The sequence below is a fragment of the Aquarana catesbeiana genome, linkage group LG13 (assembly GCF_042186555.1).
Source record: "Aquarana catesbeiana isolate 2022-GZ linkage group LG13, ASM4218655v1, whole genome shotgun sequence".
NCBI lineage: Eukaryota > Metazoa > Chordata > Amphibia > Anura > Ranidae > Aquarana > Aquarana catesbeiana.
In genome coordinates this window covers 74,861,324-74,874,627 of record NC_133336.1, presented here as the reverse complement: position 1 = coordinate 74,874,627, position 13,304 = coordinate 74,861,324, and the positions used below count along the sequence as shown (strand labels likewise).

At 40.4% G+C, this 13,304-nt stretch overlaps 1 protein-coding gene across 1 annotated transcript in view; it reads left to right on the top strand.

Moving 5' to 3' along the window:
• RPAP1 (RNA polymerase II associated protein 1) overlaps nt 1-13,304 on the top strand; it is a 126,595-nt gene that overhangs the window by 100,278 nt on the left and 13,013 nt on the right. The window contains exons 18-21 of the mRNA XM_073609591.1: nt 4,116-4,225; nt 5,922-6,117; nt 10,372-10,521; nt 11,190-11,332. Coding sequence (XP_073465692.1) covers nt 4,116-4,225; nt 5,922-6,117; nt 10,372-10,521; nt 11,190-11,332 — 599 coding nt within the window. The remainder of the gene's footprint in view (nt 1-4,115; nt 4,226-5,921; nt 6,118-10,371; nt 10,522-11,189; nt 11,333-13,304) is intronic.

The window sequence follows — 13,304 nt, the reverse complement described above, 5'->3', positions numbered from 1 at the left end:
TCCCTAAAGGTCTTTTATGACAAATCTCGCCGTGATGGGTGAAGATTGGTCCCCTGTTATGTTCGTCTCCATAGACATCGTCTGTGGAGACGAAACGCGTTGGAAAGGACTCCACTGTCACCATTTGTTTTATGAAAAGCGTTGTTTTTACCTGCCTAATGTAAGTTTTCCAACTTCATTAAATTTATTGTACTATTTTACGGAATTAGGCTATGTGGCCCTTTTTGTTCTCCCCACATTGAATTCATCTGCCATATCCACGATCACCTGGTTACCAACCCTATGAGAAACATCATCACTACCATCTATCTTGAGGACAGCTGTGAGTTCCTGTTGGAGCCTTTTGAGGATCCCAGTGTCCAGTTCCATTGGTTGTGCATACAACACAAGCCTGTTTGACCCACAGAACATATGTTCTTGTGTGTCTAAACGCTCTGGTAAGCCTCCCTAAGTTTGGTGCTGGCACTTTCTACTTCAAGTTCACATCGTGTTCACTTTTATGATTTCCACATGAAGTTTTTGGATTCATTTATATGGGATTTAGAATTATATTTTTTCCATAAAATACTGTTTTATTTTTTATTTTTCATTAATTAATTTTTTCATACTTTGTTCACTTGGACTTCTTTTCGGACACTTATCACCAGTCACTGGGTTTATTTGCCATGGCATTTTTATTTTTTGTTTTCTCATCAGTGATTATTGGGGTTTATTTCCCATTTGTTCCATATTTTATTGTTGTATTTTGCTTCACATTTAAGTGCTACACTTTTGGTACCCTGATCTCTGTTGATAGAAGCCTAAGCAGGATCAAGCCTAGGTTCGTATATAGTTGTGAGACTGCCCGGGAATACCAGATGCTGTAAACTTTCCCCCACCTGTGTGAGGGAGGCATCTGAGGCTGCTGTGTTTTGAGAGTATCTCAGGCCAGAAGATCTTAGGGCAGTCTCTGAGGTGGTTTTGCTCCATCTTTAGCCAGTAAAAGCTTGATAGGTTAGGTACTCCTCTTTTGGCGTTCGGAGTCTGCCACAAAGTCGTCAGTTTTTTGCCTTGCATTTGACAATTGGAGCAGAAGGTATGGGCTCATTATTTAAAAAAAACAAAAAACAAAACCTCAACCGTTAGCGGTCCCAAAACCAAAATGGGGACATAAGGTCTAGCTTAGATCTTAAAGTGGTTGTAAACCCTTTTGTCTTACTTTTATCTATATATGGATCTAAGGCTTACCTATAGATGGTGTAAATAGCTCCTAAACGTGTGCCGTTTATCAGATATTTCACTTGTAGTGCGCCAATGTCATCGGCGCATGGGCTGTGAAGAAACAGACCACCGTGTCGTTTCTTCCCCCAGTGTGTGCTGTGACTGACGGCTTCCGCGGCTCTGGCCAGTCACAGATCCGGAGTTCACGGTCCTGGAAGGAAGAGGGGCGAAGATGGACGCGGCCTGCACAGGGCACAGCGCGGGCTTTGTTTGCAGGTAAGTGTCATATAATGGGCTAGTACTAGCCCATTATGCTTTTAATTTGCCATCAGGGTTTACTTCTTCTTTAAGCCGCTGGACATTTTTCTGTTTCAGATTTTTTCAGGTTCTGTCCCTTTAGTGTTGACCTCTGCGAGAGGTAGATTTCGGGTCCATAGTCATCAATGATGCATATCTTCATGTGCCGTTTTTTTTCCAGGCTCATTAAGGGTTTTTGCAAATTGCAGTGCAAAGTCGTCTTTTTTTATTTCTGTGACTCTGCTCTTTGGGCTGGCCACAGCTCCGAGGGTTCACAAAGCTCCCAGCTCAGTACTGGACTTGCTGAAAACGAAGATGTGCAAATCTCAGTTTACCTCAATAATCTTTGTTCAGAAAGCAGTCTGTTCCAGATTTTCCTTTGATACATTTCTGCAGGAGGAAGTTTTATCTAGGTCAAGGCACGTTCCCTACGTACAGTCCTACTCCAGGTCTTTGGTGGAGGATTATTCTCTCTGTCTGGAACATGAAGTTCCAGGCATTGGATTTCCAGAGGGCTCTTTCCTGGGGTATTACAGAGCGAAGATTGCTGGTTGATGGTTTGAGATCTGGAGAAGGGATGGGCAAGATAACCACTGATTCCATCTTCTCCAGTTGGTTTGAAGGTGGCTATAGTTCAGTGGACTTGGTCTCCACAGGAGAAAGTACTGCCCATCGATATCTTGGATTGTTGGCTAGTACGCCTTGCTCTGGATGTTGGGACAAGCCAGTTGTAGGTGTAATCCGGTAATGCTTCTGCAGGCATATATATCAACCACCAGGAGTCATACGGCTCAGGAAGGTGAACAACATTCTGTCTGAGACAGTACAACAAGTACTGTCTCTCGCTAGTACATACTCCAGGTATAGTATAATGGCAGGGGGAACTCTGCAGGTGGATCTACTAGATTCCAAGTTCCACTACAAGTGGGAACAGGTTGTGTCTGGGACAAAAATCCCACCGGCTATAGAGGCAGATGCACTGGTAACACCTTAGGAACCAGTTCTCCCTTATTTGATGCTCTGTTTCAACTTCTTGCATATCTTTTGTGACGAATCCGGGTGATGCTAACACTAATAGTGTTAGTCAAATTAACCCAGGAGGGCTTTGTACGCTGACATAGCGAGTCTTGCGAGGGTCTTGAACACTCCCAGTCCAGCGGGACCTAATGGTCTTGAGTCCTGTATGCCCACGCTGTTGATTCATGGAAGCTGGTTTCAAGGAACCTCGATTACAGGACTTGGAAATAACTTTTTCCTGAGGGAAGCCAGGAAGTGGCACCCACAGGAATATGAGTGGGAAATTTTCTTTTCTTTCTCCACTCAGTAGGGGAAAGGAGATTGGCCTTAAGTACCATTAAGGGTTCGAGTTCATCCCTATCCATTTTTTCCAGAGGCCATTGTTTCTCACTCCTGGATTCATACTTCATACAGCTCGTAGCGAAGATAATCCCACATGTCAGGCCGCTCTTGTGTCCTTGGGACTGGGATTCGCTCTTGGCGGTGTTTGCAGAGGCCATTTTTTTAACCAATTGGGAGACTATTAGTCCCTTATCTCAGAAGATGGCTTCTTTGGTTGCTATGACTTCACTAAGTGGAGTGTCAGAACTGGCGGCTCTTTCATACAAGAGCCGTTCTTGGTCGCACATCATAAGGTGATTTTGCATCCTAATCCATCTCTATTGCCTAGAGTAGTTTCTAATTTTCACTTGAATCTGCCACAGTCAGCAGGAGAAAGATCGCTACCTACTCTAGATGTAGTTCAGATGCTCAGGATCTACTTGAGTTGTCGACACAGGTCAGGAATTCTGATTTGTGCATCCAGAAGAGCCCAGGAAGGGCAGGCGGCATCCAGGTTAGAATGTTTAGCAGTGGATCTGCCAGTTTATCAATGATGCCTATGATTTTAATGAGCAAAATCCAATTTTTTTCTGGGGAGAGATTCTCTACCAGGTGTGTGGGAGTATCTTGGGCCGTCCGCCATCAGGTGTCAATGGTCCAGGTGTGCAAGATTGCTATTTGGTCTTTAAGTTTTTACATCCACAGGGTTTTTACCAGGTGGATGTCAAGAAAATTGAGGAGACTGCCTTTGGTCTCAGCGTATTACAAACAGTAATAGTGGCAGTTTCTGTGATGGTGTCTCCCTCACCTTAGGGGCATTGCTTGGGGATGTCCCGTGATATATGATAAAGAAATTAGGATTTTTTCTACAGTATACCTGTAAAATCCTTTTCTTGGAGTACATCACGGGACACAGAGGACCCTCCCGTCTTGTCTGGGAAGTTTATTGCTTGCTACAAAACTGAGGTACTTCCTGTGTAGGAGGGGTTATATAGGGGAGGACTTCTTTTTTGATTGAATTACCAGTGACCATTCACCAGCAGGTGGCGTATAACCCATATAGTAATGACTGCTCTGTGTCCTGTGATGTACTCCAAGAAAAGGATTTTACAGGTAAGCTGTAGAAAAAAATCCTAATATTTCTTTTTTTTTTTTTTTTTTTTTAACCACAGTTATCCAATGTTTTGCAGTGAGCAGTGCTACTTTTGCAGTTTTTTTTTTCTTACAGCTTAGCCTCTGTACTGTCCTGACAGTGATCTGTTTTTTTTTTTTCTTTGCAGCCCTCTCTGAATATTGTTTTGTGCAATGAAGAAATAGAAGAGTTGACAGAAAATGTTCTGCTGCCTTTACTATATCAGCCATCTGTGGAGTCTATGTGGGACTTACTCAGGTAAACTTTTCCTTACAGTAATAAAATTCTGCAAGATCTGATGGTGAATGTACACATCCATTTTAAGCTGGGTCAGACTGGTGCAAAATCAATACTGTTGCTCACATAAAAAATATTCAGTGTTGACAATGAAATATTATATACAAACAACAGACATTTTTCATGGGACTTTAAATGCGGCAAAACATTTTCGTAAAAAGATTTATTGCACGTTAGATGAACATCTTGTACATGAATAAGAAGATTCATAAATGGGCAAGCTGATTTGATTTATCGGCATACAATCTGCATAATATTCATGTGATAATGATGAATAAATTCCACTCCAAGTTTTGGACAGATCATAATGGAGTCATCTTTTACCTCGACACCTTTCATGACAATAATCTCGCTTCTTTAGGAGCAGGTGCCCAATGTGAAGTCTGTAAGTTTAAAAAAAAAACAGTTTCTTAGAATATGTTCAAAAAGTCACCTCAAAGCAGGGGGGAGGAGAAGATGTAGTGTATATATACATTTGGATATCCATTAATAGAACAATACTTACAAATCGGCTGTATAAAAAGCAGTCTAAGATAACACCTTCAAATGGAAACTGCTGCCAGGTGTCTGGCTTGGGAGTTGTGGGAGAAAAACATGGCACCTCAATGGGAAAACCAAGGCGCAGCATCTATAAATACATGCATAGGATCGAAAACCCTGTTACCGACCAAAAACAGAAAATTTAATGTTATACCCAATTGGTTGCTATGAGCAACAGCTAAACAGTTACCCCAATTTTTATTAACATATAGACTGTTTATTTGTTTTTTTTATTCCTTGCTTTTTTATCTACTCCTTGCTGTAAGTGCAATACCATTTTATGAATAAAGGTGTAGTTGGTTTTTACACTATTGCGAGTTTCCTTTTTGGGTTCCTGGCTTATTGCCCACTGTACGTTGAGGTGGTTCCTTGGTCCTTTGGGAGATAACCTAGATGTCTGTTTGGCTTATTCCCGCACAGCGTGTGATCCGTCATTGTCACGGAAAATGCCATATGGACACTTACCTCTAAGGTTTACTTGATGAATCTATGGACATTTTTCACTGTTATTTTTGCACATCTAATGTTTAGGTTAGCGCAGCTCATTTCGCCTTTTATTTCTTTCTGTGTGTATCTCCCAGCAGAGCTGCAGCTTATTTTAGATTTCCTTAAATTTATTTATTTAGTCTTTATTTATGTGATAGTGCAATATTTTTTTTGTTTTTTCTATATCATCCTTATTAAAACCTAGGAAATAAAACTATATGTGTCAACGTTTGTTACCAAATGAAAGCCCTATCTGTCCTGAAAATCTGTTTGTGATATGTTAGGGTAGACTACAAAAGTATATGGTGTGGAAACAAAATATTGCTGAAATGATAATGCTCTAAAACTCAAGGGGCTGAGGTTAAAAAAAAAAAATCAAGTCATTAAGCATCTTCCTGGATTGTTTTTGTGGATGGACTTTTTTGTCTTTTTTTCAACCTGACTAACTATGTGACTATATATAACTATGTTCTTACATTGAAATGACCCATTACATGTTATTGGCCTCATATTACTAGTCATGAAAATGTTCAAATAATTTATGTTCCTTTTCTTGCTTGCAGACCTGAATTTTGCTTAATATATATCTTTTTGTCTTTTTTTTTTTTCACTATAAATCTTGTGCTCTCAGGTCTTGCTCTGCTGTGTGTAACCCTCTTACCTGCTCCCCTCTCCCGGAGTCTGTCAGCAGCATTGTGACCCTAAGTTGTGCTGGAGGGAAACCACCACTTAGCCTGCCTGGGAAAAAGTCCCCATTTCCTATACTGACTGCTGTACTGAACCTCGTCTGCAGTATCTGCAATATCCACAAGGGGCTGGTCAGCAAGGTGAGCTCATCACAATAAACAGACATTAATGGTAAGTTGTATCAGTGAGTCTTGGTTCACACTGATGCGGTGCGGGATTTGTATTAAGTTCTATGCATTTCCCGCAGCACCTCACAATTGCACTCCGTTCATGCAAAAAGCTGCTGATGTCAATATTAAGTTGAAGTGTTACTAAACTCAGGACCCTGCATTCACTATATATGGTCTCCCACGGTACACAGAACATGGAAATGCAATTATTTTAGTAAATATAAACTGCTAAATACCTTTTCTCATCAGCAGTATAGTGACTTCTATCATTGTGTGCTTAAAACTTGTAGGAGGAGTCTTCATTCTCTTCTGTCTGTCCTTTGAGGTTGCAGGACCCCTGGCCCTCTGTCTGGACAGTGCTGATTAGCCCTGTGCTGAGCACATGCACCCACGCAAAAAAAAAAACAAATCTCTAGCAATAAACATCATACTGAATGTGTGCAGAGTGACTCCAAAGGCTCTGTCTTCTGTTCCCCAGTGAGTGAGCATGCATATACAGACTGATTTTACTTTTGTGGGTTCAGTAACACTTTATTGACACCCCAAAAACACATTGCAAAACCTAATGCGATTGGCTGAATCAGGTTGCATGGGTGTCAACACCATTCCAGTGTGATAAAAAAGACGCCTGCACCTTTTTTATGCAGGTGAGGTGCGATTTGAGCATACAAAATGAATAGGCTCAGTTCGCTCTGCAAAAAATTGCATGTGATTTGAATAGCAATGTGTTGCAATTCCTGTCCGAATCACAGGCGGTTTTCGGTATTGCATCAGTGTGAACCAGCACTGAGACTTTGCAAATGCCTTTGCAGAGGGCAGGTTTTAAACCATTCTTCAGAAGTGGTTTTAAATAAAGAGTGCACATTTATGTAAATGCAAAACAGTTACTCTACACAGTAGAATATTTGGACAAAAGTAATAACTTATTGGAGAACTAATTAACATATATGGTTAATGTGTATGTGAGTACCTAACTTTATATTTAGTTTTGGATAGAATGAGGACCTATCAGGTATTTTGTATTGCTGTCTATGTCTTCGGGGGGGGGATTCCCTTTCTCTGTTTGTCTTGGTGACTGTTGTCTTTGGTATAGAAAGTTATGGGAAATCCATCATTTTAAGTTGCTGCAGGAAAAGGAGGTGAGAGGAAGTCTTCCAATGGGAAAACCTGTTCTGGAAATCTCCTCTACTCCCTGCTGTGTCACTTGGACAGAAAGTGAAGGGTATTCTACCCAAAGTGAAATAGAAAAAAAACAGTGTTCTTTAAGCATTGTCTACTCAATTCAGAGCTAAAAATGTATTTGGCTTTACAATACTTTGTTATTGCAAAAAACTTTATTATTGTGGGTGTGCTGAAAATCTATCTCTGTTATAGAAAATTGAAGACACTGCCATGAAAGAAATACAGTATCTGCAACCGATGACCTTTGGAAAATGCTAGTTAGCTGTCTATTCGGACTCTCTGCCCTCAGTTATTTCTGATTCGCTGACCCAGAACAGCATTTAATTCAGGAAAGTCAGATATCATTTTTTGGGGTCATCACAACATTAAGCAGCTACTTTTTTTTTTTTTTTAAATGAGAGGTCTTCAATGTCAGTCTCTGTGGTTCTCTAATGACGTATTAAAGGGAATTTTTCAGAACAGGAATATGGAAAGTGAAATTTCTGACCTCCTGAGCTGTCAGCCCTGGAAGATTTAGCTGCTCAATAACCAGGCCATTTTTTGCGATAAGGCACTGCGTCACTTTAACTGACAATTGTGTGGAAAGAAACTGCCCCCCTTTCGGCCCAATCTTTCTTCCTCATTGTTCATGGGACCCTCCCCAAATTTAAATTGATATAGAAAAGTAGGGCATGCCCTAAGAATTTCACCAAAATATGGCAGCCGTGGGTAGACATCTCAGGGGACTTCTGGGAGGGATGTCCTCTCTTCACAGCTATCTCAGTGAGTGATATGATGTTGTGATTCTGTGAACAATATTTGACATATGTCTACAAGTGGATAGAGATTCCTGTATGTATTTAAAACTTTACTGCCTGTGGGTTTCTGGAAATATACTGCGGTAATGGGGTCGTGTGTGCTATGAGTGTGTGTGTGTGATCGGTTTAGTTCTATTTTTTCTTGGGTATAAATGTTTTCTCCAGACGTCATATTCGGTCATTTATTCATTATCTGAACTGAGTTGCTGATTGCACTATATATATATGTACCGACAGTCTGTACTTTTCTTTTTGTTTTGTTCTTCTTTTGTTGTTTAAAAATGAAAATAAACACCTTTTAAAAAAAAAAAAAACTGACAATTGTGCAGTCGTGCAACGTCATACCCAAACAAAATTAACGTCCTTTTTTTTCCACAAATAGAGCTTTCTTTTGGTGGTATTTGGTCATCTCTGCGGTTTTTATTTTTTACGCTATAATCAAAAAAAGCGCAACAATTTTGAAAAAAAACACAATTTTTTAAAACTTTTGCTATAATAAATATCCCCATTTTTTTTTTTTAATTATTATTTTTCCCTCAGTTTAGGCCAATATGTATTCTTCTACATATTTTTGGTAATAAGAATCGCAATAAGCATATATTGATTGGTTTGCCCAAAAGTTTTAGCATCTACAAAATAGGGGAAAGATTTATGGCTTTTTTATTATTTATTTATTTTTTTTTTACCAGAAATGGCAGTGATCAGCGATTTTTATCAGGACAGCGACATTATGGCGGACACTTTTCACACATTTTTGGGACCATTGGCATTTATACAGCGATCAGTGCTATAAAAATGCACTGTGTAAATGTCACTGGCAGGGAAGGGGTTAACACTAGGGGGCGATCAAGGGGTTAACCGTGTTCCCTAGGGAGTGATTCTAACTGTGGGGGAAGGGGACTGACTGGGTGAGAAGACCGATCATTGTTCATACTTAGTATGAACAACAGATTGCTCTCCTCACCCCTGACAGCTAGGAGATCTGTCTGTTTACATTGACAGAACTCCGTTATGTCTCTGTGTGGAGCGATCGTGGGTGCCCGATGGTCATCGCGACCGCCAGGCACGCTCATCGTCTCCAGCGTCGTGCCCCCTAGTGGTCAAAAGGCGAACCGACGTAACTGTACAGGGGAGCCAACCTGCTGCAGTACAACTGCGGCAGCTGGTCAGGAAGGGGTTAAAGGGAATTTTACAGAACAGAAATATGGAAAGTGAAATTTCTGACCTCCTGAGCTGTCATTGTTATCCTTGCTTGACTGACTGCTTTTTGACACGCTGACCTGAAACAAGTTTGTAGATATCGTGTCCTCAGCCCAGATATACACTTACTTGTTTGAGGCCAGTGCTTTAAATAGTGGTGAAGGAAGGATGAAGATTACAGCCCTGGCACTTGTGTCATCTAAGGCAGCTGGCAGCTATTATATATTTTGATCCTGACTGGTACCTTTTAACTATTTGTTGTGTTAACATGCATGTTGCCACAATGCACCATGCATAGGTTAGTGCTTTGCAGTGCCATTCATTTTCTGTGACACTTCTGTACACAAAGGGAATGCAGGGCACCGCAACACACAATAACACTAAAACATGGTGCATGTCTGATTTTTGGTCAGTTGTGGTGTGTTGGCAACCTATTCAGATGATTAGGCTGCCTTATATCAAGTTAACACTTGATATAACCCTTGGCATAGGCATGCGCACAGTGTGTGCCTTGGCACACCCTACTCACCTAGTGAGCATTATTATTGCTCTGTGTGGCAGCAGGGAGATGGGGAAAGATTTCCCTTTAACCGATTCTGCCATAAGTGGAGTGCTTACGTATTTCTTTCACTGTGCCGGCAGGAAGATCAATGTGCCTGGACCATATATACAGTATGTAGACACACACACATGTGTTTGAGCTTTGGGGTACACACCCTGATGCAGTAGGCTGCGCACACCTATGCCCCTGGTAACGCAGACTCAATATATGTAATGGACCCTTAATGATTATTGAGTTATCAGTCAGCATGTGGAGTCAAGTGTGAAGCCCTTCCCACCAATGTTTTTGGTTTTGCAGCTTCTAACTTGGCATGGCAAAGCTCTCTTGTTTTGGTAAAATATCTTTACATACATACATATGACTTTTACAATCAGCTGCATTGATTTAGATTAGATTGGGTGAAACAACCCATTTAAGTAAAATAATGTGATGTTCTATTATGTTAGTGATGCATTTCTACTTTTTTTTCTTTCTTTTGTATAGTTCTCCTTCATTTTGAAATACAAAGGTCTACAAAATTATTTTCTTAAGACAACTGAATCTCCAACACCAGCAGTGACTTCTTCTTCCAATTGGCTCCTGCGTCACGAATATCACTTCCAGTATTTCATGCTGTCACTGCTGTACAAAGTGGTAAATTGTGTGCTTTTTTTTCCTGTCACTTATTTGTGTAGTAAGACATGTCTGTTTTACAAAATTTTGGTCTTGTCATAAATGTTATCAGGTGACAGCGTTATACTCCTAGTGGATTTTTATCTATGCTGAAAGCCACCAAGGAATGGCTCAAAGAGTAGAAATAGAGATATGAACTGACCTAGTCAATGCCTGTTTTGATCCCAATTTAAATTCTGTAGGGAATGGGGTGGAGGGCGCAGTTGAAAGAGACAGCTCATGCAAGGAAACCCACAAACATTTTGCAACTTTTTCATTTGTTCTGATTCGAGTATATCGCCTTTATCTGTAGCCACTCTCTGAATAAATTTGAATGTTTGCCTGTTCAGATTTGTTGAAAAAGTTAGCAATTTTCATGAGGTGCACTTAATTCTTTCACATGACTGTATATCTTGACTGCAAAAGTGATCTACATGTGGATGCAGCTTCTCCTTCCTCGATTTTATTTGTCATTATGGCTGTGATAGAGATATTCAGTAGTATGCTTCTTTGGTGTGGAGACCAGTGAAAATGTCTAATATGTTTCTTTTTTTTTTTTTAAAGTGAAATAACATTTATGGAAAATTTGGTTTTGAGAATGAAAGTTATCCTAATCCATTACATGTATTTAAAATATGTTTTCTTCATAGGCATCTATGTCTCCAGAGCAGTCCCATTATGCTTATATTTTCCACTCTGTCTCGCTGAACTTGCTGAGTCGACTCTTACCAGGCAGTGAGCACTTGGCTCATAGGATCCTTACCACTTTTGCATTCAATCCTATTTTTATGCCGTAAGTACTTGCTATCCAATGTGCAGTTAATATTTTTTGCCTGACAGTTTTTTTTGCCCACTGTGTCCCATTGGGGAGCTTTCCTCTTACTTCCTGTCCCATAGCTAAAACAGGAAGTGAGAGTAAATCCTCCAAAGTGAGGGACTCCCTGGTTGTCACCAGGGTTTGCTAGAACTAGTGTCACAGTTGCTACATTTTCCCTCTTAAGTTCTGGAGACAACCCAACATTTGTGATTTTATTTTACTTTTACTTTCAGTGATAACAGTAAACTTGACAAATAGGACGAATTTCCATAATGGGGGAGCAAACTGCAATAAAAACTTGATAGGTATTCTAATCCCACTCCACGCCAAAACTAAAAAAAAAATTTGCCTTTGGTTATACCTTTAGTCTAAAATGTTTTCAATCCATCAGATCCCATTTTGTAGCTACACTGAGCCAGTTCTGCCCACACCTAAAGACATAGACATCAAAGGGTGGTCAGCAGTGTTAATTTAGTCGACTAAAATGACTAAAACATTTTAGTCGACAAAATGAATACTATTTTAGCCGACTACAATACGACTAAAACTAAAACAATTGAGATGACTAAAATACGACTAAAACTAAAATGCCATTTTAGTCAAAAGACTATGACTAAAACTAAATTGCAATTACTGAAATGTACTGGAGATTTTAGTCGCCTAAAACGTAGGACATTTTATCGATTAAATGTACTGGAGATTTAGTCGACTAAATACGACTGAAACTAAAACAATTGCAGAAGACTAAAATGGGACTAAAACTAAAATGCCATTTTAGTCCTAAGACTAAAATTAACACTGGTGGTCAGACATGAAGGCATTATCCGACTGTTTCATTACATGTTTTAAGCTCATAGACATGTTCCAAGTGCTCATTCTTTGAAATGTAAAACTCACAGAACATCCAATAAGTACATACATACTAATCACAAAACAAAAAGCACCCAGTCACATAATTAACCCAGTAGAATCTCAGTGAAGTAAAATAAAAACATGAGGTGGAAGAAAGGTGAGACCGCATGGAAAAAAGCCATTAAATAGCCAGTAGAACAGGGTAAGAGGAAGTTGCAGATCAGTTTTCCCAAATATTATCCTTTCTTGTCCCACCAGGAGAATATTTCAAATACTTTCATTGATCATGTACAAGTGAAATAAAAGTTGAACTCTGGGATAAACAAATATTACATACAAGAGGCATGTGAAATCTTACTTGGATCTAAGGCCCCTTTCACACGAGGCGGACTCCGTTTCTACGGAGCCCACCTCGGTCCGCCGGCTCAGCGGGAGATCTGTCCGTTGATCTCTGCTGAGCTGGCAGATGACAGGTCCCTCTCTGCTCACTGAGTGGGGAGGGGCTTGTCAGGCGCCACTGCCGCCTATGGAGGGATCGGATGAAAACGGACAGCATGTCCGTTTTCATCAGATCTCACCCGATCCGATCCGCCAGCGACGGACCTGGACGTAGGGCCATCCGTCTGCTTTTAGCGGATCGGACGCGGTCGGATGTCAGCGGACATGTCTCCGCTGACATCCGACGCTCCATAGACTAACATGGAGCGCCCGTTCAGGTCCGCCGTCAAAACTGACAGGCGGACCTGAACGGTCCGATCATGTGAAAGGGGGCTTAGTGTGTTTTACATATTTCTTTCTTTCTAATATGTGCAGTAATCCAGCAAAAAACAGCTCCCTCCCCTTTGTGTACTAGCTTCCTGTAGTAAAGACCTGTCACTACTGCTCTCTCTCTCTCTCCCTGTCCAGGATGACTGGTCTTGATGCTTACACACATGATTTATATTTTTTATGACCTATTGAGGAATGTCTTTAGATGAGCATTTTTCAGCCTTGAGTTCAGCTTTTTAACACTTCTCTTTATTTTAAGTAGGGAGATTGTTTTAGATGTATCAACTGTGCCAAATAGAACAACAAGTTTTGGCACAAGTGACATTTG